The sequence below is a fragment of the Nymphalis io genome, chromosome 18 (genome assembly GCF_905147045.1).
Source record: "Nymphalis io chromosome 18, ilAglIoxx1.1, whole genome shotgun sequence".
Classification (NCBI taxonomy): domain Eukaryota; kingdom Metazoa; phylum Arthropoda; class Insecta; order Lepidoptera; family Nymphalidae; genus Nymphalis; species Nymphalis io.
The window spans coordinates 6,371,018-6,398,192 of record NC_065905.1 but is presented as its reverse complement, the minus strand read 5'-3'; the positions used below and the strand labels follow the sequence as shown (position 1 = coordinate 6,398,192).

Here is a 27,175-nt window from a genome sequence, read left to right as displayed (position 1 = left end):
TATGAATTACTTACCGAGTAATCAGCGTAAATCAGTGGAAATCCATAACGCACGCAACTAAGATGTGGTACCATTTTGCGTTATACGAAACTAATGCAAGCTTACACAAAATAGAGGCCTGTTGAATGTTACCGTAGGGTAGTTACTCTTAAAATATAAACCGGAATCGCAGTAATATGATATATTTATTGAGAAAATGTCGTAACTCAGTTGAATTTTCCACAGTGGGCGGTTTTTTAGATTGAAATTGAATAATTAATTTAAATTTTTGAATAACTAATGGTAATAATACATATATCACAATCAGAAGACCGATTCATTATTTCTTCAATAAAACTTTCAGTTGAAGGTAATAAAGCCAGATTTTAGACATACTGGTATTCAAACCTGACAACCATTGAATGGGATATGGCAAAATATGGGTTCATCGATCATTAAATACTATTTTATTTTTAATATACAACAATAATATAATTTGTTTATATTATCAATATAAATAATAACATATACAGCCGAGATGGCCCAGTGGTAAGAACGCGGGAATCCTAACCGATGATCGTGGGTTCAAACCCGGGCAAGCACCAATGAATTTTCATGTGCTTAATTTGCTATTATAATTCATCTCGTGCTTTACGGTGAAGGAAAACATCGTGAGGAAGCCTGCATGTGTCTAATTTCACTGAAATTCTGCCACATGTGTATTCCACCAACCCGCATTGGAGCAGCGTGGTGGAATAAGCTCCAAATCTTCTCCTCAAAAAGAGGAGAGGAGGCCTTTAGCCCAGTGGGACATTCACAGGCTGTTACGGAAATAATAACAATTAAACTTTACAATTTATTAACACAATACTCGTATAGATACTACAATTTCACGTAATCTTTTATTTTAAACAGGGTACACCCAAAACCACAATAGTGCAAACTTTTAAAAAAACGCCCAACTAGTAAAATAATTATTACTTTTTTGAAAAATCTGTTATCTATTCGTGGCCGGAAATCGAACTCATAGAATTTGATATAATAATAATACATCAATTGTTATGTATACATGGATTTTATACATATATTCCAAGTCGTAGATTTGAATCTGATTCTAATTACTGTTAACAATCAAAATTATTGATCAACTGTAAAAAAATGAGGTAATTTTAAGGCACGCAATTTTTTTTTTAAATTAACTAATACATGCCATCGAATCTCTTTTGCATAATAGCGAAACATAATTTCGCTGTCACTTAAACATAACTTGTAATCGTATAAGGATTAGAAAATAATAAAACAATATATTAAAACAGTTTATACTTAGTTTTATTCATCAATATAACGCGTTGCAGGTTAGAATTTGAATAAAAATAAAACAAAGTTTGCTTTTACAGAGCGTTGACATAAAAGTTTACCTGATACAAAATAACAAATATTTTTTAAACAAAACTTATAAACAACATCGTCGAAACCAGGGTAACAAATCGGTTTCAATTTTGAAAAAAAAAATCTCTGTTATACACTCAAGAAGTTCATTATAACACGCCTCACTATAATTGGGCGGTTTTTTTTACAAGATAACAATTGGAACAAACATTCCATATATTACATAGACACCAAAGCAGAATACAAAAATCAGTCATAATAAAAGTCACTGCGTAATCGTTTCAAGAGGAAATGTGAAGACAGCACAATATTTACAACATGGTTGTGTGTGTGTGTGTATAAGAGGATCTATATAAATGCGTACATAGACGTATATAGGTTTAGTGGGCTTTTGGCCTCTTATGTATACACTAATGTACACTCAATAATGACGTGTATTATGCCTACCTTACTAATAAACATTGTATAGCAATTTCTCTCTTTCCGCCATCAGTTTTTTGACATACGCAAGAAGAAAACAAAGCGTTGTGTAACTAATGCACAGTTAAAAAAACGTTTCTTAGTAAGGGGGTTATTTATTTAGAATATATTGTCAATTATACGTACGTAAATGTGGAGTAGGACTTGCTAGCTCGACGCTTTAGTGTTGTGCATTTGATATGAAGACAAGATCTTAGAATCTTTGCACGTGTACACTTATAAAAAACTTATTTTCGGCTGCTTTCACACTACCAAGGTTTCACGATACAATCATAACAATATTAATTTTGTTCAATGTTATTCTAAACAGTCACAAATACACAATAATATTTAATATTTGATAGCATGTTATCTCTTTTCCAGCTCCGCTGCAAGACGAACAAGATATAATTAACGAACATATACGAAAATATGTTTTAATGAACACATATATTTAATATTATAAATATGTTTTCCACTGGATGTTGTCAAGTCCTCATAATGTGCCATGATCAGCACTGGTAATTTGCGAATAATATCTACTAACAAGCGTAACAAAGTACGAAACATAAAGCACCCGAAAATAAGCCCAAGGGACAAATTTACTAATCAGCAGTTATATGCCTGTACTAAATATATAATATATACATGATCAACCTTCATAGTCGTTGAAGCCATTTGTGAAGTATGCAATGTTGCTATCGTAATATGCTCCCTGATAAAAAACACATAAACACATATTACAGAAAAAAAAAATTTATTAAACTTTTTTTTATTGCTATTCCAAATTAAAAATGTATCGCATTCACTTGAGAATCTTACAATTTAGATATAAATATATCAACGCCGGAAATTATCGTTTTTTTTTTTTGTAAATGTAAATTATTAAAGGAAGGTAAATTATAAATTCATATCGTTCAAAAGGCACTGATAGCGTAGATTTGAAAAAAAAATTCCTTGAACTTCACACATCTACGCAAACGAGTACCTATTGTTTGAATTTAATCTGTGGTAAAATTTAGTATAAAAACATTGCATACACCAACAATTTCCATACTTTCAAATTTTTTAATTTAAATGTAATTATGTCTTTCGACTGTAACCATATTAGTTAATAGGCAAAGATAACCATCACTGAATAGTGAAATTCAACCCTTATATTGGTCTTTATTAATTACATAACCGCCATCTTCATCTTGAGTGAAAAAATCTTAGGTATAATTGCACTTATTTCTTAAGGAGCATGTTTTTAAAGTCGTTGTTACTGAGCGGCCGCTTCGTATCGCCGTTGCTTTGGTCTCCGTTAGTGGACTTGCTAGTCGACGCGGTCTGTAATACCCTCGGTATGAAACTGCTCAGTTGTGTTCGTCGCCTGAAAAATAATATTTAGTATGCATTACAAAAACATTTAAACAAGTTAAAATATTGTTTATATTGCTTGCCTCAAAATCTTTTATTAATATATTAATTACATCACAGATTAATGTACAACTAGACTGAAAGTTTTGACATATGTATATAACGAAATGAAGAAGCGGACGTACTAAAATTCTGGACATATAGCTTTTTCACAGTTTATCGGACCGCTCTAGGCATTTAAGCTTCGAATGCGAAACGCCTTATGTCTGCGCTGCGTCAAATGAAAACGCACACATATGTTCAGGCGAGCGCTTTTTAAAGCTTCGAGTCTGTCAGTTTCGTTTGCGTACGAGCGTGTACTTAAAACTATACAACAACTATACATAGTCTATAAAACTATACTATATAACTGTACATAGTCAATTATTTTGTGACCATAGATAGAATAGAAGCCACAGATTTTGTCTTAATTTAATAGATTTAAGCATACTTTTAAAAATCGTTTACAATAATTGCTGCAATTTTAGCTCATTCCGTACCGAGTCACGTAACTTCTCGAATTATTTGATTATGAATTATTATGATTATTTAACCCACTCGTTACAACTGCGTCAGATCAAAGCGGCAAAAAAACTCCGAGCGATTTTACGCAACGCTTACTTTAAATCTCATGCGATCAATAGCTTACGGTTTATTAAGTGATCGAATAATAAATATTGATGTTAAAAAAAATAAACTATGAACATTTATTAGTTTTATAATGATGCTTACATTCCCCCTCCTGTATCCCTCTTAGGCAGCCCCAGAGTGGCGCTCGTGGACGGCTCCTGTCTGGGGGGCGGAGCGCTCACCGACACTTCTATGTTTCTATCTCCTACGAGTAGACCGTTGGTCTGTTTTATAGCTTCGGTTGCTGAATTTTCGTCCTCGTAGTCTACATACGCTAAACCTTTCGGCTTGCCGTCTCTGTGAAGTAAAAATATTTTTTATGTTAAGTAAAGTATCTATAATTATAAACAGTATAATTGTTTTTTTTTTATGAATATATTTGAAATAGGTAGGCGAACTGGCAAACGGGCCACCTGATGTCTATAGATATTGATGTGGCAAGAAATATAAACTATCCGTTACATCAATGCGCCACAAACTCTGGGAACTAAGATGTTGTCCCTTATGTTTGTGACACCGGCTCACTCACACTTCAACCTTTTTGTTGTTTGGCGACAGAATATGTGATGAATGAGTGGTACCTACAGACATCTACTATATCCTACCCCCAAGTAATACATATTATAAAACAAACTCAACCCCACGGCCAACACACGCCACGGTAAACAAAACCAACCCCGGCACCGCCGCCGCCGCATATGTCTGTCTGACTATCTGAACGTAATAAACTCAAAAACTATCGATTTTCATATGGTTTAGGTGTGTAATTCATTAAGGTTGAAGATGTCGAAAAATATAATAACAACTTCAAGTTTTACTGGCGTGCGCCGCGTAAACCAATAGAATTATACGTATTACGATTTACGATATAATGTTTTATAAAAAACCTTATTTTATAGAGTTTTTACGTAATTATTTTACTCACTTAAATGTGACAATCCTAACATCGTTTAACTTGCCGAACTTGTCGAATATTTCTTTTAGAGCTTCCTTATTGCAATGCGAGTAGGGCAGGTTCCGCACGAAAAGCTTGTTGTTCTCGACGGTCATCGCGTATTTGAACGTGGGCTTCGTCTTCTTCGACGAATACCGAGATAGGAACATTGGTCTTCCGTCCAGCGGAGTTCTGTCTTGCTTGAGAGCTTTCTCTACTGACTCCTATGATTTTTTTAAAAATATTAAACACATAAATACGGAATACAATAATCGATGTACATATAATCGTCACATTTTAAAATGCTAATCTATAAGTGTTCAGTTTGCACCGCCGAGCACGAAATGATTTATAGACACAAATTAAGTACATGAAAATTCAGTGGAGCTCGCCCGGATTGGAACTCGGAATCATCGGTTAAGATTCACGTCTTCTATGCTGGAAAATCTGCCACGTGTATCCCAGCCAACCCGCATTGGAGCAGCATGGTGGAGTAACCTTCTCAAAAAGGAGAGGCCTTAGCCCAGCAGTGGGACATTAACAGGTTGTTACTGCACTGTACTATTGGTCTATTAAAAACCAATTCCGGCACGGCGTACACTCTCGAGGAGGCTAGCTTACTGTACAGGAGATTGTATAGTGCATGTCTATGACTCTCGATTACCAAACTCATAACATCAGGCGTAAGACCAAGAGCTTATGTAGATGAGACCACAGTCTCATCTACATGGATGGCTGTATAACACATTATATAGCCATCTTTCTACATCTGGCAATGAAAAATTATTGACAAAAAAACCCAAATTTTACTGACCCGACTCAAAATTTAAACCCAGGAGCAGCCAACCCTGCACGCTAATAAATAGCCACAACGAGGTATTGTACAATTATTTAAGCAAGTAATTAATAGACATTTTATATTATATCAATTAAAATTTTGTACACGAAATTTTGCTAGCGAAGAAATCATTGTTCTAAATATATTCTATGTTACAAACTTAAATACTTTTAATACTGCTGATACTATAATTTGTTTGTGTGCAATAAAATTTTTATTATGAGAAGATGCCTTACCGGCGATTTGTATTGACAGTAACATATGGATCCACCGAAAGCCTTCACACCGGCTTTCACACGCAACGAAACAATGTCCCCGAATTCCGACAATTTCTTCCTCAAGTTCTGTTCGTTTACTCTGAAATAAAACAGATTTTAGAAAAAAAATTCAATTTGAATACTACAAATAAAAATAATTTATATATTTACTTGAAATCAAGGTTGCTGATGAACAAGGTGCTGGCTTCTCTTCCAGCGCCAGTAGTTTCTGAGGACGACTCTCTCCGTTGTCGCTTTTTATCTGCCGCTAAAATATAAATTATATATATATATATATATATATACATATATTGACGAATATCTTTAAGCCTTTCATTGCAATTTACTTTTAATTATTTTATAAAAATTATATGTTTGTCTCGTCATCGTATCGTCAAGAACTACTTACTAGTCCGACATATAGAAGATATTTCCTCTCCCTCAAGATTCTCTAAATCTCATAGTCCAATAGACAAAAAAACTGAGTTAAAAGAGATCAGGCACAAGACCAACAGTCTTACGTCCTTTCTAAAAGACTTGTGTAATGCTACCGATCTTCTAACTTCTGGCATTATTTGATAGAAAAACTATAATTTTTTTAATCTTACCTGAGATTTGATGCTCGTCGATGACAAAGTTTACGTTTAATTAGATAGTCAATATTACCTTCTGTGTCGTCGTCGTGGGACCGTTTAACCCCTCCCCCAGTATCGCCCTCCTTGTCTTCCTCGACGTCTACTTCCATATCTGTATCCTTCTTTCTCTTCACCTCGCTCGCTTGGGAACTGGACTGAACTGAGCTGTCAGACTTTCTCTTTCCCTTGTTCGATTTTTCCTCCTTTTTCTTTCTGTTATCGACTTTCGACTTCTTGTTCGCGGCCTGTTTGCCCTTCTGCTTCTGTCCCATCATTTTCTCCTTCATCGCCTGGTAACTTTCGCGCCACTCTTCGAGTTTTTCCTACCAACATTAAAAGGCATATCAAATAATATAAATGTAATTCTTTGGGCATTACTCAACTTCGCTCGCGAATACGAGTTGTATGACTTACCTCGCACAGCTGCGCGCACTCGACGCTGGTGGCGAGCTGCCCGTGGTCGCGCTCGTAGTCGGTCCACAGGCGCGCCACGGCGGGCGGGTAGTCGCTCACGCAGCGCAGCGCGCGCCGGTGCAGCTCGCGCACTCTGCACAACCACACGGACCTTAACTGGGCACACTCGGTGTGTACGATGCTCAACATTTATAGAGGGTTGTTTCGAAGGAACGTATTAGCATGTTCCTTAGTAGAGCAAATCAGAATTGGAGAGGAAATGTCAGACATCCGCGTATAGGCGATAATTTCAAATTATTCTGTTGATCAAATTTATAAATCCCACCATAATGAAGGAAACATTTTAGTAGAAACTTTGTCGTGAACTCATATCAACTTCTCCTCAACTCCACACTTCATACTTAAAAAGTGCTAATAGTATAAATAGGTAAGTACCATTTGTTTATTTTTCTCGTTGATGTCGCGTTTGACATTGTAAGAAGTGATTTATATGTTACAGTGACAAAGATGACTACTTCCAACCATCAGCTGATTAATTCGCCTGCCTTGCTAATACAAATAAAAAAAAATGTAACAAACCTGCGTTCGGAAGCTGGTGGGTCCCGCATCATTTCGAGATGAATTATAGCTTCCCAGTACTTGGATAGGGTTTTATTTTCGCCATATTCTGAAGGTTTAATTATTAATTTAATATAATTCGTCAATTAACCTTATTTATTACATTATTTCAATATTAATAGTTAAAAATGAAAATACATTAAATTCAATCAAATTATTGTTTATATAATTACTAAAAAAAATTACTTACTGAATATTTCTTCAAAAATTTCTCGCCCCTGTACAGGATCCTTTATTCTTTTGTACTCAAGCCGCGCCCAGAATAAAGGTACTTCGCAATCATTCGCCTCCTCTCCCCAAGCCTTTACAATAAAAAACGTACACATTTGTTTATATTCAATAAGTTCTGCTTATTGAACTTGACTATTTCTATGGCTTGGGGTCACTACATACCCTGTACCTGTAATTGGTTTAATTCAATATGCCAGCTGGCATATTATATAATATTGAAATAAGCCAATTACAAGTAGGTCGGGAGCAATTTACAGTCGCCGTAACTTAGCGTCGCTCACCTCGGCCAGCGAGTCCCAGGCCAGGCGACACGAGCGGCGCAGGCGCTCCACGAGCGCGGCGTCGTCGAAGTCGGTGCGGCGCCGCGTGTACTCCAGGTAGGCCAGCCACAGCGACTCCGCCTGCTTGTACGACTCCATGCCCTTCGACAGCGCCGACTCGAAGATCGACTTCACCTGCGACAGGACTCGGGTCACCGACACGGAAAGGGCGGGTCGCGTGCGAGGACGCTTCCGGTCCGGGGCGGGCGCTGACCTCGTCGAAGTCCTTCCCGTCGCGCTCGGCCTGCTGCATGCGCAGCACCCAGAACAGCGCGCGGCGCGGACAGCGGCGCGCGCACAGCGCCAGCACGCGCTGCACGCCCGCGCGCGACGACGTGCGCTGCGCCAGCCGCGCCAGCGCCGCCAGCAGCGCGCCGCCCGCCGCGCCCGCCGCGCCCGCGCCGCCCGACGTGGCGCGCTCGTACACCACCTGCGGGCCCGCGCGGGCGGCGGTCAGTTACCGTTCGATGAACTATCAGTGCAGTAGTAGAAAATGGAAAATTCCACGGATATCGGTCTACATGTCTTCGGAGCAAAATGTGTGTCACCCCACGTGCACCGTCACATTGACCCGATATCGAGGCGGCGCGCTTTATTTGGTTACTTGCAGCTCCCGAGCACGTTCTTATGTTATTTATAAAAATGGAACAATCACTATAAATATTAAGATAAAAGTAGGTATTTATCGCCGGATAAAAAGCAATTGAATTGCTATAACGAATTTTAAACAATTTTTTAAGCTTATTTTCGCGGCCGATTTAACGCTCGTGATACGTACCGTGTACCGAAATTTTAACGATACATTTATTAATTTCATTCCTAAATTCCTAATCTGAATTTCTTAAAGTCAATAATATTTCCTTTAGTTTTCATATAATTCCAGTCCATTGTTTTTCATCAATTTACTAACAACTTATATAAAAATAAATCAAATATTATTATTTAACATTTAATTAATTGTTATTACATTACTTTTCATTTCAAAATTATTTAATGTCTTTATCAATTAATTTATTTTTACGTATAATTGTTAAATTATATTTTTAAACAGTAAAAAACTAAATATTGATAATATTATTAAAAACTGCTTACGTTTCCCTATATATCTGTAATTGTGTATATGTGCACGCAATGACTGTAATCTAGATGAGATCGACACGCCCCTTTTGTGTATGTGTGTGTTATTAAGCTATTTGCGTTGTGTTTTCAATGTGTGCATAAAAAGTTTTTAAATATGTGTAATATTTATAAATTTGTATTTTTGTTTTTCAATTTCAAATGTATAGTGTCATGTGACTCATTCTACCTTCAGTATACCGTTGCTGTCACATTCCGCATATTTATCTTCTTTGGATAATTCCTTTATTACATCTATGTACTCTAGATACACTTTAGATTTTTCTTCTGGATCCCTAAAAATGAAATCAACAAATTAATATTAATACAATAGAAATAAATAGTAGTATACAGCATAAAATCCCGAACTCACTCTAGAGTTAATAATTTGTCTTCAAACGGTGTTATTTTTTGTAGATACTCCACGGCTGCGTCATGTTGCTTTTTCACCTGCGCAAAAGTTTTATACACGAGGATTTATATTGTCTTCAAACGCTAGGCAAATAATATAATTCGAATATACATGGCGCATGCCTTGTCGACGTAGTCCTGGTCGTGCAGCGCCAGCGCCAGCTCCTGCAGCGCCGGCCAGGCCTCCTCCCCGCGCAGCAGCGGGCGCGACACGGCCTCCTCCAGGCACCACAGCACGCGCAGGCGCTGCTCCTTGTAGTCGGGATCGGCTTCGCTGTTCGGACCGCATAAATTTTAAACACTTCCTGGGTCAATAACATCACACGAAAAATCGAAAAGGTTACAGAACTCCTAGAGATCTCTTTCAATTTCGGATTTCTTTACCTTTTAAATATTTATATTTAAGAATTAAATGCTAAATATAAAAACCAGCAGCCGTACAGTTCAGTACACAACAGTCTGTAGACAGAGTAGTGTTTAGTTATGACTAGAGTTCTAGTGTCAAGTGAGCAAGTGAGACGGTGTAATTTGTGGCTCAAAGAACATAACAATATATAAAAATATCGGCAATATAAGAAGTATCGGCTCATACCAAGAATATTTGATAGTTTTCCATTGAAGAGCCGTTTGCATATCTACTTTGATGTAAAAATGCAAATAAAAAACCTCATAGTCTCGAGTTTCGCCTTTTCCAGTTCGAGCTTAGCGTCCCAGAAGATCTTCCCGGAGAGCGGGTCTGCGCCGGCGCGCCGCAACACCTCGTCCAGCTGTTCGCGCGCAGAGACCGCCTCGCCTGCGCTCAGCGACCACGAGCACCACTCGCTTAGGATAGGAATGGCTGTGGAGCAATAAGTAATATAAAATCCCATTTATCTCAAATGACTTAATCTAATTGTTATAATTATTTTTGTTATTGTTATTATTTATATTGGAATTTGTTTGGAACTGGAGCTCTACTGCTGGTAGAGCTTTGTGCAAGCTCGTCTGGGTAGGTACCACCCACTCATCAGATATTTTACCGCAAAACAGCAGTAGTTGGTATTATTGTATTCCGGTTTGAAGGGTGAGTGAGCCAGTGTAGTTACAGGCACAAGGGATATAACATCTTCATTCCCAAGGTTGGTGGCGCATTGGTGATGTAAGCGATGGTTAACATTTCTTACAATGCCAATGTCTATGGGCATTGGTGACCACTTACCATCAGGTGGCCCATACGCTCGTCCGCCTTTCTAATTCTATATAAAAAAAAGAACAGATACCAAAAACATTTCTTTAAAAGAAATATGTAATAAAAAAATATTAAATTGTAGTTAACGTGAAACTTACAATAACAGTCTAGTGTGGCTTCTTGAAATAGTTTAGCAATGTGTTCCCGGGATTGAGGCGAATGGGCCAGAGTCTCCTCTGTCTGCAGTCTCAGAAGCCAGTGCTCTGCGCGTAGTAATGATAACTGTTGTAATCGATCGAAGGCGGTACGCCATCGATCCAACTCTGAGAGACTCCTGTAATAGATAGTACATTATTTAACTAAGTAACAATTTTTGCTTTAACTTTAAAATTAATCATTATATATATATGTATATATTTATAATTATTAATTTACTAACTTTTATCTTAAAACTCATAATGTATCGACATTGACATCAAAGTGGCAACACAAATTATAAGTAAAAGTAATTATAATATTTGTATATATAAATAGATGTCATCATACATGGAGCATGTTGATGTATATATATATAGTATTAAAATTTAAATTTGCAAATTAAAACACTGAAAGGACTCAGAGAGCAAAACTAACATATATATAAATATTAAAAAATATATAAATACACAGTAGCTTGCAACAATGGCACCACTGAATTTTCATGTGCTTAATTTGTGATTATAATTCATCTCGTGCTTGATGATGAAGGAAAACATCGTAAGGAAACCTGCATGTGTCTAATTTCACTGAAATTCTGCCACATGTGTATTCCACCAACCCGCATTGGAGCAGCGTGGTGGAATGATCTCCAAAAACCTTCTCCTCAAAAAGGGAGAGGAGGCATTAGCCCAGCAGTGGGACATTCACAGGCTGTTACTGTGTGTAAAAATGGAATAACTAATATTTTTTATAAAAGAATAAACAGCAGTTAACAACCATAAACACTGTTATGAATAAAATTTCTCAACCATTGTTGTAAATGAAAATAAAATATTGAAAGAACTATTATTTGTATTTAATTGAATATTCATTATTATTCCTTAAATCATTCATTAATCCCTTAATCAGTATACATAGCAACTCATTTGCTTAATATTTTTTATTTATTTTATTTTATTTTTATTATAATTGGGAAACATACACTAAACACCACATACAGTACACAACAATTAACTCGTTCACACCAATCAAGTTTCCACTTAAAACTAATTCATGAATGGCAGTAAACAAGCAATTTAGTAAATTATAAATAATAATTATCAAGATTCAAAAAGTTAACAAACAGCAAAACAATAAAATATACATATATATATACATAAAAATAAAAAAAATGACTAAATTGACAAATGCACACTCTTTCTTTTTAAATGTATTGAGCGTACAAGAAAACATGTCCAAGTCATTAAACTTCCTATTGTAATTCTTACAAGTGATATATAAATTAATTTTGAGCATAATTTGTTCGAATAGATGGTAAATGGAATATATTATGAGTGAATAAGTCACTTACCAGAGAGCCTGTATCAACTCAATGTGATCATTGTAATTATATGGATCTTCTGCTATTCGTTGCTCCAAATCAGTAACTTTTTTCTCCATTGCTTCTTCATCGTCATCATCCTGTTACCATTTTAAAATAATTACAAATGTAAAAAAGATTTTATTTACAATTGGACTCCATAAAATAGAAAAACCACACACTAAACCTACAAAATGAAAGAAAATTAAAATACTGCAAGAGCAATAGTATGTTGTATTACAATAATGATTATTATACTTTTTTTTTATTATTAAAAAGAGCAACTTAAATAAAATTTATTTGACTTTAACTTTGTTTGTCTAAAATGGTGCAGTGTATGTAATTTATCACTAACGGTTTTTCTTAACTTCAGCAACACTTTTTTTCAGTAAGTTTCATAATTTATATGCTTATGACTTTATCCAGGCTTTGAACTATTCAACATTAAATTTAGTTACAATTCATTCAATGGTTTAGTCGTGACAAAGTAATGAGCCGAGACAGACCTACTTTCACATTTATATTAGTCTATAATAATATTATAAATGCAGGTGTAAATGTGTGATACTGACATATTCTTTAGTAGAAACAGGAAGGTCAACTTAGGCTTTTTATAATGTCAATTTTAAAAAGGAAAAAAAAAATTCTTAACAACCTATACCATACTTCATTTAGGTCAATCATAAATTAAATCTTTTTTTTTATGATTTGGTTATATTCGATTGTAATAAAATATTTACATTGTTATTACCGTTACTTGATTCGAGTCCTGTGAACGGGAATAAAAATCTTATTAGATTTCAAAGATATAAGATATAATTTAAAATCTGCGGCTAACTTGAAATAAAACATCCAAAATTAATTATGTTTAAAAAATTAAGGTAGCTCTATTTTTTTAGGCAAACGGACAAGTGTGAAACAGTAACCTTACTTAATCAAATTGAAATCGAAAAACGCTTACGTCTGAATCATCCGACTCTTGGTCAGCGTCGTCTTCTTCAACAACGACTTCGATTTCGTTTTCTTCCTCCGATTCATTTCTAACTTCATCTTCAACTATAGCCATATTCTTAAATCAAATGGTCTATAAATAAGAAAATTGGACTGTTTGATAACATACAATATAAACGCTATGGCGGTCCAAATCTGCCAAAATCAATTATTGACATTTGACACTTGATTATTATTGCTACTTAAAAAATCTTAAGCCGAGCTATTTATTTGTTATTGTTATAGTTTTATGTGTGTCTAAAAGAACAAAACATATATTTCGACTTTTTAAGTATTCAGTAAATTGAAATTACCTAGATGCTCTTTATATTTAAGTTCATCTAAATGCTGATTATGATGATGAACAAAATATTATTCTCATAATTGTATAATAACTATATTTTACTACTCATTTAAAAGTTATGGTTGAATAAACAAACATACATGAACCTTGAAAAAATTACACTACTTTTGTGAATAATTGTGTAAACAAAAAGTAGAGTCACTAGAGGCAATGAAATCCCGAACTTAAAACTTTTAACTTTATAAATAAGGTAAATCTCTTTTAAATTTCAGAGTTTTTAAGTACCTAGTTCAATCGCTATAATGCTGTTTTAGTTATTACTGCAATAAAAATACTATGAATAAAATTTCCATGTTTTGTTAATGTGGCAGACATCTATAGTGATCAAAGTGCCCTAAAAACATTAAGGAATGGTAATCTACAGCGCTGAACTTAGTAAAAAAACCGGGGTTAAAGACTCTGACGCTGCCCTTTGAAATCCTCCTCAAAACGACGAAATTCGAAGCGGCAGACATTGAGTAACTCAAAAATCTCTCAAAAAAAAGTTTACAAAAATATATATATATAGTACTCACCTGCCGGGCCTGAACTATTCGATTTATGACATTGTAAAAGACTTCTTTATGACCACCTATTTAATGGTCTGCCAGTATGTTGTCTCTGTTGTCAATTTACAACACTTCTAAAATGGCAAAAAAGAGGGAGAGACCAAGTATTAAAATAAAATAAATTATGTCTAAAGAAAATCAATGGAAACTATTAATGTTATATAAGCAATCGATATGAGCCACAGCCGAAATAGATTCTAATTATTTGGATTCTAGGTTTTTCTTCTAAATCTGTGCAAATCAAATCAGTGGGCTAATTCTTTAACATTTTTTGCGATTTCTAGGAGTTATGACGAATCATGACGCAACTAGAACCATGAACAAGCGACTTAGTAGATGCTACGAAGCATTACCATTTTTGTCATCGTAAACGGTTAATAATTTCAAAAACAATTTATTAGCGGTACAGGTATAGCAATAAAAATTAAATAATTTGTCTACAATTTATTTGTTTTTATAAAAAAATATGATTACATATGGTATTTTTATAATTATTTGGTTTTTATAACATGGAAAAGTCAAATTTTATCGACATTCGTCAACAGAACCATTCCTCTTTACGACTTTGGCACCCACATCTATGACAAAAATTCTAGCCGATTCACTAACATTATCTAATATTTCATGATTTTTATTTAATCTTTTCCTTCATTTTGTTTAACATTATGTATAGTGTAATTTTACATAATAATAATATCTAATTAATAAATGCACCAAGAGGATAGTAATTTTATGCCGAAATATGCCCTTATGACATTTTATCAAAGCATTAATTTGAATTCGTTACAGTAATACTTTAATTGATGGGATACAAAATATTGCTAACGCTTACAATACCGCATTATTTAATTACACATATCACTGTGGCCATGTCCGTGATCATGTCTATTACTTTGACCAACATTTCGACATATTTGCTGTATTCCCGAGTACACTGGAAATAACGCGCCCTCAGTCGTCGACAACACGATTTTTCTTCGCGTAGCCGTAGAATATTGGTCAAAATAAAAAAGCGTGATCTGATGATATATAAATAAATAATTGAAATCTAAAAAACAGACTAATCTGTGACAATAAAATCATATACATTTGCAAACACATTTAATACTTTATATAGTTTTCTTTTATTTATTTTTAAAATATAATATTGTGTAGTTAACAGTTTCACGTAATGAAATTAAATATTTTTTTTTTCTAGAATCCATGTCATTAACACAATAAATTTAAACAAAATTAAATGATAATACGATTCAGTTGCATAGACCAAATAATTTATAAAAACTAGTCCATTTCAATCCATTCTGTACAAAATCTATAATATTTTCATAATAATAAAATAATATATATATTTGTATGTTACAGTCAGTTCTATTTTTTGAAAGAATTAGTTCTCATACGGTTATACACTACATTGTTTCGTGCAAAACTCAAATAGTACATGAAATTGACTTAAAAAGTGTTACATTATACTGAGATATATGATAGATTTGTAAAATAGAATTGAAATGAACTAAAAATATTTAATAATACTTACAAACGGAAGATAGTAAATCAGTCCACATATTAAGAAAAAAAATCAAAATAATACTAATAGAGAACATAATATTGATATTCAATTCTTAATTTCTTATAATTGATTATTCACGACTGACAACATTGTCATTTAGTTTAAGACAGATGGCACAAGTCAAATATCAAAAATCTCAGATCAATTAAAATATTATATACTATTAATCACTTGTAATAATATCATAGCATATTATTATAAGTGATATATTATATTTTAGTCAGTTAAATAGAATTGACCTAACATATAGGAATTCTTTAATTTCTTTAATAATTTAAATTAAATATTATTTATTCAAAGTATTGATAATTTTGGAAACCTAAAGTGGTACTTATAAATGATTATGAAATAAAATTTTATAATTGAACACGGATATTAATAATTCTTAAATGTGTATTAAAAATAGAATTTTGTTATTATTACTTTTGCGCAGAGGACTTACATATAAACTCAATATATAAAAGCAAAATTATCATTACGCTAAAATTTATATAAAACAATAATTAAAATTATATTGTGATTAAACACTCGAATAGTAAGTTACATTTATTTTGTGTGAATATAATTATAAAGTATGGTTCGTTATAGCTTGCATAAAATTGTTTATCATTTTTTAATTGTAATTCGAAAGAACCTAAAATAGTTTATATTGCTTGTAAAAAACAATGGTCATTACAATCAATACCTAGTATACATCGCGCATTATTATAGTTTATAAACTAACTTTATAAACTTTTTATTGTTAAACATGTTTCTATATCAAAATTACTCCAAATCATGATATAATCTTTTCTTTTGATGTTACTCAATGATTATTTATTGCAACCACTTTTAAAGTGGCTCTCATCATTTATTATTTTAAAATGACTTAAAAACCTATGTAAGTTTTTTATAAATATCATCATAAGATGATAAAACAATTTTATGCAGTCCTATTTCAACCATAATATCGACTATATATTATTGCAGATATAATAGGTAACATTAGACATTACATAATATTAAAATATATGAAAAAATTTAATTACAATAATAAAATATATGTTAATGAGATATTAGACTAATAATTAAAGTTAATATTTCGATTAAATTTCGTTTATAACTAGAATCAGTACTTAATATATCTAATTACTTAATTTTAGGTAATAGTATCGAGAATCATACGAATTTGAAAAGTCTAGATAGTCTACATGAAATTTTTAATAACTAGATATAGATTGAATTTTCGATTTCATCATAATAACTAACGGCCTTACTCATAAACGTTGTTCAACGGGTATTTAGTTAAACACCGATTTATCTCTTTCTGTCATCACTGCCTTGACATACAAAAGAAGAAGACAACTCTGTTTAACAAATCACTCCTTAAACAACATTCATAGGTAAAGTCGTAACAAGATATTGAACAATGGTTTTAGCATAGCAAAAAAAATTAATTTGTCAAGTGAAAATCACAATAATTATAATAATGCCGGAGACAATGCCTTCCTGACAGGTCAGTGATAAAAGATGACGCAACTTTGAAGCGGCGACCAATTTACGATAAAGTTATTAGTATCGTTTATTTGTCCTACTAACGAATGATATAATTAAAAACGATATCAATTTTTCAGCTTACAAGAAATGTTATAACTCTGTGCAACATTTCATTTTAAATAAATAAGATGACAAATTAAAATGTCAAATAGTTATTTTTATATCACTTGTAAAATCAACTGAAAGTCAGGATTCAGGAACGCATTCACTCAGAGGCCGGACTTTAGAAAACTTTTAAAAAGAAGAATTAATGCAATATTAAATTAAAGCAATTTTTGCAATGTTTATTATCATAGATATTAACACAAGCGAGACATTTTTTCTACTATTGTATATAGAATCTTGGTACAAACAATTACACATAACTAATCTATGTATATGACCATAATCTAATAATTACTTAGAATAAGACACTTTACGCACCCTCATTGTGCTTACTGTAATCATACAAATAATTTGTTCATAACGTAGAATGAATCATGTGACATTGTTAGGAGTGCTGATAATATACGCCCTTACTTATAAAAATTGTTTAGCGCGCATTTAGTTGAAAACTATTTTTATCTCTTTCTATCATCACTTATTTAACATTCAAAGAAAGTAGACAGCATTAAATAATCCCTAATCACCCGCTGAACAAAATTTACAGGTAAAGAGGTATGTTAAACATTTATTCGATGCCATTTAATTGATTGAGTATTCATTACTTAGTGTATATTATTGGTGACGTATTCAAAGCCGTTTGTTGTTGATTTAACAAACATTTAAAAGCAGTGATACTAAGATCTTGATGGAGATTTTGTTGTTCGTTACTTTTATGTTGACGTAACGCAGTAGGGTATAGCGCGTAGAATGGAGTTGACGACGTCACACGCCTCCACCAGCTGGACAGCCCTACCAGTATCCAGCTAAAACAATAACACACCCCTTATTATAAATAAATTCAACCACGCAGCAATTGAATGTTTGTGAATAAAAGGCCATTATTAGGTCAATAATAATTAATTATTATCTTTGAAACCAAAATATTTTAAAGAGTTTTAATAGATTTCCATGTTAATTTTTGACTGTTCTATTATTTTTTTCTTTTCATATTTTAACAAAGAAAAACATGCACGTCTATTTTAAAGTTTGTAAATTATAATTTGCACATTCGATTCAAGACTGAGGTTCAGGGAGATATTTTTATGTTTGACAATAACCATTGTAGTATTTTTTAGTATTTGATAAAGAGAATGAGTTTTGAATTCGAAAGGTACTAACTAAAAATATGCAATTCACTCACAGATTATACAAGTAAAAGTTATTTATTCGATAATCTATAAGTTTAAGAGTTTTTCAAGTAAAGTGCTAAGAAAGTGAAATGGAAAGAGATGAATAGGTATAGTTTGCATCTATATTACCTGAGCGCTTTGCGTGCACTATGCAGATGAGTTGGCGGCGGCCTGGAGCTGCATCTGTCGCTGCATCTGCTCCAGCATCTCCTGCATGCGACGCAGTTCGGCTTCCTAAACGCAGTATATCAAATTCGTGATTAATATATTCAATAACGTAATAAGCGGCTTAACACTTTCTGGGACAAATATACGTTAAAACAATTACTTATCTATTGTGTCTAGTATACAGTTACCCGTAACAGCCTGTGAATGTCCCACTGCTGGGCTAAAGGCCTCCTCTCCTCTTTTTGAGGAGAAGGTTTGGAGCTTATTCCACCACGCTGCTCCAATGCGGGTTGGTGGAATACACATGTGGCAGAATTTCAGTGAAATTAGACACATGCAGATTTCCTCACGATGTTTTCCTCACCGTAAAGCACGAGATGAATTATAAACACAAATTAAGCACATGAAAATTCAGTGGTGCTTGCCCGGGTTTGAACCCACGATCATCGGTACACACAGTATACAGTTACTGGCCCTGAAAATGTTAACAAAACAAAACAAATATTATTTATTTCTATTAAAAAAAATATGTTGGACAAATGTATGGACAATTATGTCCATCTCCGATATTTTATTATATGTAACTTATATTTTAATTCTTAATGCTTGTACAAAATTTTATTTCTTTAAACTTTTAATGTGTTTATTTTTTAAGTTATGTGATTAAATAATGTTTACTGTTAAGCTAATATTTGAAGTCGAGATGGCCTAGTGGTTAGAACGCGTGAATGTTAACCGACGATCGTGGGTTCCCACCCGTGCAACACTGTATTTTCATGTTTAATTTGTTATTATAATTCATCTCGTGCTTGACGGTGAAGAAAAACATCGTGAGGAAACCTGCATGTGTCTAATTTTATTGAAATTATGCCACGTGTGTGTTCTACCAATCCGCAATGGAGCAGCGTGGTGGAATAAGCTCCAAACCTTCTTCTTAAAAGGTAGAAGACGCCTTAGCCCAGCAGTGGGACATTAACAGGCTGTTACTGTATGATAGCGTATGCTGAGATTACTTGTAATTATTTACCATGATAATTTCAAAATATAATATTGTTTTTTATGTGATATTGTCTACTGTTGGTTGTGAATTGGTGAGTTGTTGGTGAATTGGTAGTAAAATAATTAATAATAAAAAAATATATGAGTTGACCACCTATCAAACCACCAGCAAGTTTTCTTATAATAAAAGTCACTATATTTTATGTACAAATTTTAAATAATACCGTTCTTATTGAATAGGTAAGATGTACCAGACATATTACTGCAAAAATCTTTTTTTTTTTTAAATATTTTTAAGGACATAATTCCTATAATTGTAATTAATATTTAAATTAAAAAATAAAACATCATGATGCCTTTACCTTCTCACGCAAAGCACGTTCGCGTTCCGTAGCGTCTTCATTTGAACCGTTGGTGAGTCCAGAGTCCGATTCACTCAAACCACTCTCATTAGAACTATGAAAATAAAAAAATAAATAAAAAATTAAATAATTACTTGAAAAAGTTTGACGACAAAATCAAAATTTTATTTAATTCTAGCACTATTCATGTATATTGTTAAACATGTAAACAACAATAATTGTAAATTTTGTCTATAGAATATTTTACATTTTAAACTTTAACTTTAGAATTTTAATTAGAAAATAATACAATGAAATTTACGTGTGGCGTTTAGGAATTTGTCCATTGCGTGCTAATCGCTCCGAGCGGTAGTTCTCGTAGTGTACCTCCTGCGTCACTTCCTGTAGATCTTGCATGTGGGTGCTAAAACGACCACAAAATATTAATATACATTTTCAAGATATATATAGTGTGCATTAGTAGAATATTATATTATACATATATTTGAGGAAGCCAGACCAGCTGTGTAAGACAGTCACGTGAAAATCACCAAAAATCCTTTACACTGTCATCGCCTGGCCTAGCGTAGGAGGCCTTATTATGATATAATATATAATAAAGGAGTGTCGGTACGGACATGAGCATGGTGCGCAGCTTGATGAAGTCGCAGTGGTCGGGGTTCTCGACCTCGACGACGCCCCACGGGTACAGGCGGCCGCGCACGCGCCGCCCGCGCACCTCCAGCTGCTGCCCCGCGCCGCACACCGCGAACGGCACCGCCTCCTTCAGCTGCCGCACCTGCGCGCAGTGACCGAACGGATACATATGGGATACGGACAAGCGATTCATGGTGTGTGCATTTGCACTGTTCGAGACATCCAAACGAGCCCTTCTGTCGGGTATAATTATACTTAGGACAAAATTTCCAACTTTAAAATAACCAACAAAAAATTGACGCTTGTCTTAATTTAAATGAAATTAAGACAAGCGTCAATTATTTGGAAATTTGGGATCACAGTCTTCAGATACCATTTACGGAAACGCGAACGGGATTGAACAAAGAACAAACGTATGCAATTAATGAAAGTGTTTATATTGTTCCACTGACACAAATAGTTCCGTTACAAAACGAAAGCAAATAAAAGTACCTATTTTAACTTTATTAAAAAAAAAAACAGTAAAATCTCTTTGCAGTAAATTGTTTTCAATAATAAAAACTATTTTATTAGGTATTATATATCAATAGGTACAAAAAGGCTTGTTTAGTATAATAAAAAAATATAAGTTTAATATCGTTCAAAAATGCTTAAATAATGTCCTCTTGGCTAAATTTGCATGAGCTAATCTCAAAAACTTATCATATGTTATGTTACTCTATCATAGTCTGATGGGATGGTAAGTCATGTCATGATGATTATTGGTGATCGACACGGGATTCAAACCCGTCACAGGTTCAGTAGCCGTATAAGCCAGCCTTCAGACAAACCAGACATTTTGAAGATTAATTATTGGTCGTATATGTGTAATTGTCGCTTCAATAACCGCACTGTATATACATACATTTTACATAGCTACGTAGTATTTAATGGAAGTAAATTATGTAATAATGATATATGAGATCCAATTAAAGTGATACTTGAGTGTCTTGGTGTTTACTATATATATACATATGGCATAATATATCATACAATATAGAAGACTTTTATATCCCTTATTTACCGTGATAAATTAATAAAATATTAATTTAAAACAATTTAAAATTAAGTCCGCATGCTTTTAGATTGTCTTGTTGATTTGTCACCAACAATAGTAGTGTGCGATAAATTTCAGCTAATTGGTTTGGGTGGATCAGGTTTGAAAATTTAGTTGCGAAATGTGATCCACACATACAGGTTATATGTAGCTGCCTTATTAGTCTAGCAGTGTACCCACAGGTCGGGCCAATTAAAAAGTTATTGGATTTTAAAAAAATTCTCGATAGCAGACCCGAGTTAGTAAGTTACCCGTGCCTTGGAAAGACCTTTCTTGATGATGAGTGTACTGTAATAAAAAATATCCTACTGTATGTCCTACGCAATTGGCTAGTGTCGACCGCATTGTACCACAATCATTTTAAAAATCTTATTTTGTATATTCCTATTTATTATTATTAACAAATGAACAGTAACAGCCTATAAATGTCCCGCTGCTGGACTAAGGCCTCCTCTCCCTTTGGTTTGGAGCTTATTCTACCACACTGCTCCAATGCGGGTTGGTGGAATACACATGTGGCAGAATTTCGATGAAATTAGACACATGCAGGTTTCCTCGCGATGTTTTTCTTCACCGAAGAGCACGAGATGAATTATAAACAGAAATTAAGCACATGAAAATTCAGAGGTGCTTGCCAGGGTTTGAACCCACGTTCATCGGTTAAGATTCATGCGTTCTTACCACTGGGCCATCTCGACTTCTGACAACAGATGTAACAAATAGTGTTATAATTACCTGTTCCTTATAATCTTCATCTTCATCGCTGTCACAATCAGGGAGTGGATAAATCTTTATTCCTTCCCTTTCGATTTCCTCCATTACCTTAAACATATTATTTTACTATAATAATTAAACTAAATTTAAATAAACAGAACTTCCATTAGTTTACTTCCTATGAGGAAAACTATTTTTATTTCAACAAATCATTACAAATACTTTATAATGTAAATAACAGAAAAATAAAAATTATACTATTCCTTTTGACCCAATCTCATCTTAACCAGGTCATTTATATAGTAACTATATTTTACTACTTTGATCTTTATTAATAAATTCTTATAACATAGACACTAAGGTATTTAACATAAAAAATCGTATACATAAATACTAACCCTAGTTTTGAGGCGCTGTACTTCTTTCTTGGTTAGACAATCAGCTTTTGCAATAACAGGAACAATGTTAACTTTATTGTGTAATTGCTTCATAAATTCAATATCCAGTGGTTTCAACCTAAAAGAAGGAAATAATATCACTAAATTGTAACAACTAAAATACATACATTTAAATTAGTTTTTTAAAATATTTTACTTTATATTAGAAATTAGATACCGCCTTTGACGGTAGAGCTTTGTACCGGTCTGTTGGTCTGGATAGATACCATCCACTCATCATATATTATACCGCACCATAGCAATACTCAGTATTGTTGTGGTACCGTTTAAAAGGTGAGTGAGCCAGTGCAACTACAGGCACAAGGGACATAAAATATAGATATTATGACGGAACGGTTGGCGTGGTTGGTGGATTCACGCCGAAGGTTGTGGGTTCGATTCCCACCCAGACAAATATTTGTGTGCATGAACATGTCTGTTTTTCCTGAGTCTGGGTGTAATTATCTATATAAGTAAAAAAAAGTCCCAGAATATTTTTATTATTATTATAGTTCCACAATCGCGCATCGGCGATGTAAAGATTGGTAATATTTTTTTGTTAATGCCGATGGACAGTGGTGACCAGTTACCATTAGGTAGCCAGATATTAGCCAGTCTGCCAAGCTATATTCAATAAAAAAAACTACCTAACTACTACTTTATAATGTACAACTTCTACATTTATTCTATACTTCATTGCTGTTTGAATTTATTTTGACACAATTTTTTTTATAGAAGAATTGGAATCCCAGAAAACAATTACATGTAGGGTAAATTTATAAGAAATTGATTCCTAATTTATAAATAAGACTTACCCATGTCCAAATGGCGAAATAAAATAAAAGCAGCAATGAATGCGGTTGTCAACGATGTTACGACGATTGAGACCACTTTCGTCACGCAGGAAGCGTTCAAATTGCTCGTCGATGTATTGAATTATTGACTAAAATAATAATCAAAAGAGTACAATTTGAATTGATTCTAGTAGTATCACAATTTACACAAAACAACGTAGCGCTTATAGAAGTCGTAGATTTGATCCTGACCCAGCCTTGGGCTATTGTCATCCCCACTCCTAACACAAGCTGTATGCTTAATTGGAGGGGTAAATAGTAATATTAGGATTTTCTTAAAAACGAGCAGAGAGAAGTCTTTTAAAGAAATAGATTACAATATTAATTATAATAGATTATTACTGTTTGTTAAAATAATTAATTTTATACCCGAAAACAATCTGTGTTATCAATTGCATCACCATATCCGGGCGTGTCAACTACAGTAAGCCTCAATTTGACACCCCTCTCTTCAATTTCCACAGTCGAAGCATCTAATTTAACTGTTTGGTTTGTTTTCTCTGTAAAATAAAAATTAAGCTAACATATTTGTAACTTCAAAACTATTTTAAAGCTGTCTCTTAATTTTTTTTAAAAGCTTAGCTTTATAGAAAATTTAATAAATATTTTCAAGCTATCTTATAATAGCTTTTTTTTTTAAATAAATATACAGTAGAACCTCAATTATCCAGACTATCATATCTGGTTCACCCTTTAATTAATTATATATAACAAAGCAGAATAAATCTTACGGTTGAATGGATGCAAATATTGCAATAAGCTTTGAAACAAAGAAAAATGTTGTTAGTACTCTATTAGTCTGATAAATTTGATAATCCAACACAACCTTACAAAATATTTATATAATTAAAGAGAGTCTACTGTAGTAAGATAATTATATCCAATACAATAATGAAAATAAAATAATTTAAAAACAAAATAATACAAACCAGTTGCATCAGGTATAACTCTTTCAGGGTATAAATCAGTAAGGAACAGTGAGTTAACCAGAGTGGATTTTCCTAAACCACTTTCACCAACCACCATGAGTGTAAATTCAAAACCCTTTTTCACTGATTTTCGATGGACTTGATTTGGCAAATTCGCGAATCCAACATACCCCGGTGTTTCGAGATTTGAAAACTATAAGAAGCAGGCAAGAGATAAAATTATATATTAATAATAAACAGAGCTCAGTGACAGTAAAGTTTAATAACACACATACAAATATGGGAAGATCATTTCAGTTTTAATCATAACTTCATTAATTTCTATTAATTTACAATAACCTAACCAATGATTTATGCCAAGCAATGCCAAATTGAGTTTATAATACCAAGATACTCTGCTTTCAAAGAAGTTATTGCCGCTTAATACTCATGTGGTAGAGATACTTAGTTACATGACTAGCAGCAATGTTATGCAAATTATCTATGCTCTATATACATGTTCGTAATCTGAATAGTAAAGTAAACATAACAGCCTGTAGTCCCACTGCTGGGTGAAGGGCTACTCTACAGGTGGATTGATCGATACACATTTGCCAGATGTTCATTTGAAATACAGGTTTCCTCTCAATGTTATGCTTTACTACCAAAAGTGAAATTAATTATAAACACTAATTAAAATCCAGTGGCAGTTACGTGGGTTTTAACATGTAATCTTGTTTTTAATTTTTTACTCCTAAGCTTTCACGGTAATACGATCATTCACAAGTATTGCAGTGTCTCATTCATTTATTAGAATAGTGATTACAAAATTCAAATAATGATCATAGAAATCGACACAGTAAACACATTGGTTTTTTTTTGTCCTTAAAATAAAAATATATAAACTATCATATATATTGTATATGATATGACATAAACTTATTATAAAACATTAAATTGTATTCATACTGATAATCAGCTATTCAAACAATAAATTTGTAAAGTGTATTTAAAGTTCATTACTAATGTGATAACTAAATGCATACTTGTACGTTTCAAAGTTAGTCATGATAAGTAAAAGTAACTTTAAACAGAAATAACTAGATCATATTCATGTTGAGTTTGAAACAGTCATCTGATAAGTATTCAGCCGGCACGCGTAAACATTGACATACATCCGTCGCTAACTGTATTGAGATCCATATTCCATTTCACCATCGGCACGCACAATATTCAGGCTATGTGTAACAATACGATAAATATGTCAACATGAATCATCCATAAATACTCTTAAAGTTCAATGATACTTCTTCACTATATTTACTTTAATACGTTTATGATATCGTTATATGGACTGTAAATTAATAAAACTAAGCAAAACTTACATTTTTTGCGGTTTCACTTGACATTGCTGTTATCCTTAAAACACAACACCAGTTAAATATTATATAAATGTTATTTAAACGCAAATATGTTTTTTACTAGCTCGAATAAACTAATATTTTTGAATTAATTTTACACAATTGAGAAACATCTACGATCATATAGTAATTGAAAATAAAAATGTAAGAATTATTTTTAACAGCGCGATGACTGTCGGACAACGAAAACGAAGGATTGGTAAGTATTTGATATTTGGTAGTAACTGATAGAGCTCGAGCTGTTCGAGGAACGATTGCGATTGAGATGGGACTAACGGAACCATACATCATACAGACATAAAGAACGAATGATATTAACAACGATAATAATGGGTAGTCTATGTTTAATTGTCAAACGTAGGTAAAAATATTATTACTTTAGGATTCGTTTATTAAGTTTCGCCTTACAATTACAAATTTGGCCATTTTACAAAGCTTTTATTTTTATTTTTTTTTTAATCCTAATATGGCTCTGTGCTAGCCCGTGTATTGCAGAGATGTTCGAGTATACTATATTCAAGGTAGCCAAAACTATTCACAGAGATTTTAACTGTTTGTTTTTGAAAAGAGATTTTTTTTATAGAATAGGTAGGCGGACGAGCATATGGGCCACCTGAAGGTAAGTAGTCACCAAACGCCCTTAGACATTGGCATTGTACGAATTGTCAACTATCGCTTACATAGCCAATGCGCCACCAACCTTGGGAACTAAGATTTTATGTCCCTTGTGCCTGTAATTACACTGGCTCACTCACCCTTCAAACCGGAACACAACAATATCAAGTATTGCTGTTTTGCGGAAGAATGTCTGATGAGTGGGTGGTATCTACCCAGACGAGCTTGCACAAAGCTGTAGAGCTTAGACCTTAGATTAGATTAGTAGACCAGTAAAAGATTATTCCTACTCTTAAGATTTAAGAATAACATTTGGAATTTTATTATTAAT

General features: G+C 33.3%; 2 protein-coding genes across 2 annotated transcripts; both read right to left on the bottom strand.

The window, feature by feature from the left end:
- Nucleotides 1-1,292: 1,292 nt before the first annotated feature.
- LOC126775312 (squamous cell carcinoma antigen recognized by T-cells 3-like) lies at nt 1,293-13,496 on the bottom strand. The gene is made up of 18 exons (XM_050497156.1): nt 13,317-13,496; nt 12,347-12,456; nt 10,956-11,131; nt 10,296-10,467; nt 9,753-9,903; nt 9,592-9,668; nt 9,409-9,514; nt 8,317-8,532; nt 8,064-8,237; nt 7,742-7,853; nt 7,513-7,600; nt 6,934-7,066; nt 6,551-6,842; nt 6,056-6,152; nt 5,864-5,984; nt 4,781-5,013; nt 3,958-4,152; nt 1,293-3,199 (listed from the first exon to the last, which is right to left on the bottom strand). The coding sequence occupies exons 1-18, from the start codon at nt 13,419-13,421 to the stop codon at nt 3,055-3,057; spliced, it is 2,703 nt and encodes a 900-aa protein (XP_050353113.1). The 5' UTR covers nt 13,422-13,496; the 3' UTR covers nt 1,293-3,054.
- Nucleotides 13,497-14,688: 1,192 nt separating this feature from the next.
- LOC126775324 (septin-1) lies at nt 14,689-26,468 on the bottom strand. Its single transcript, XM_050497171.1, has 11 exons — nt 26,194-26,468; nt 24,830-25,022; nt 24,270-24,400; nt 23,862-23,989; nt 23,008-23,125; nt 22,631-22,717; nt 20,781-20,941; nt 20,465-20,566; nt 20,164-20,257; nt 18,764-18,868; nt 14,689-18,268 (listed from the first exon to the last, which is right to left on the bottom strand). Exons 1-10 carry the CDS (start codon nt 26,215-26,217, stop codon nt 18,782-18,784), a joined length of 1,125 nt encoding a protein of 374 aa, XP_050353128.1. The 5' UTR covers nt 26,218-26,468; the 3' UTR covers nt 14,689-18,268; nt 18,764-18,781.
- Between the last annotated feature and the right edge of the window lie 707 nt (nt 26,469-27,175).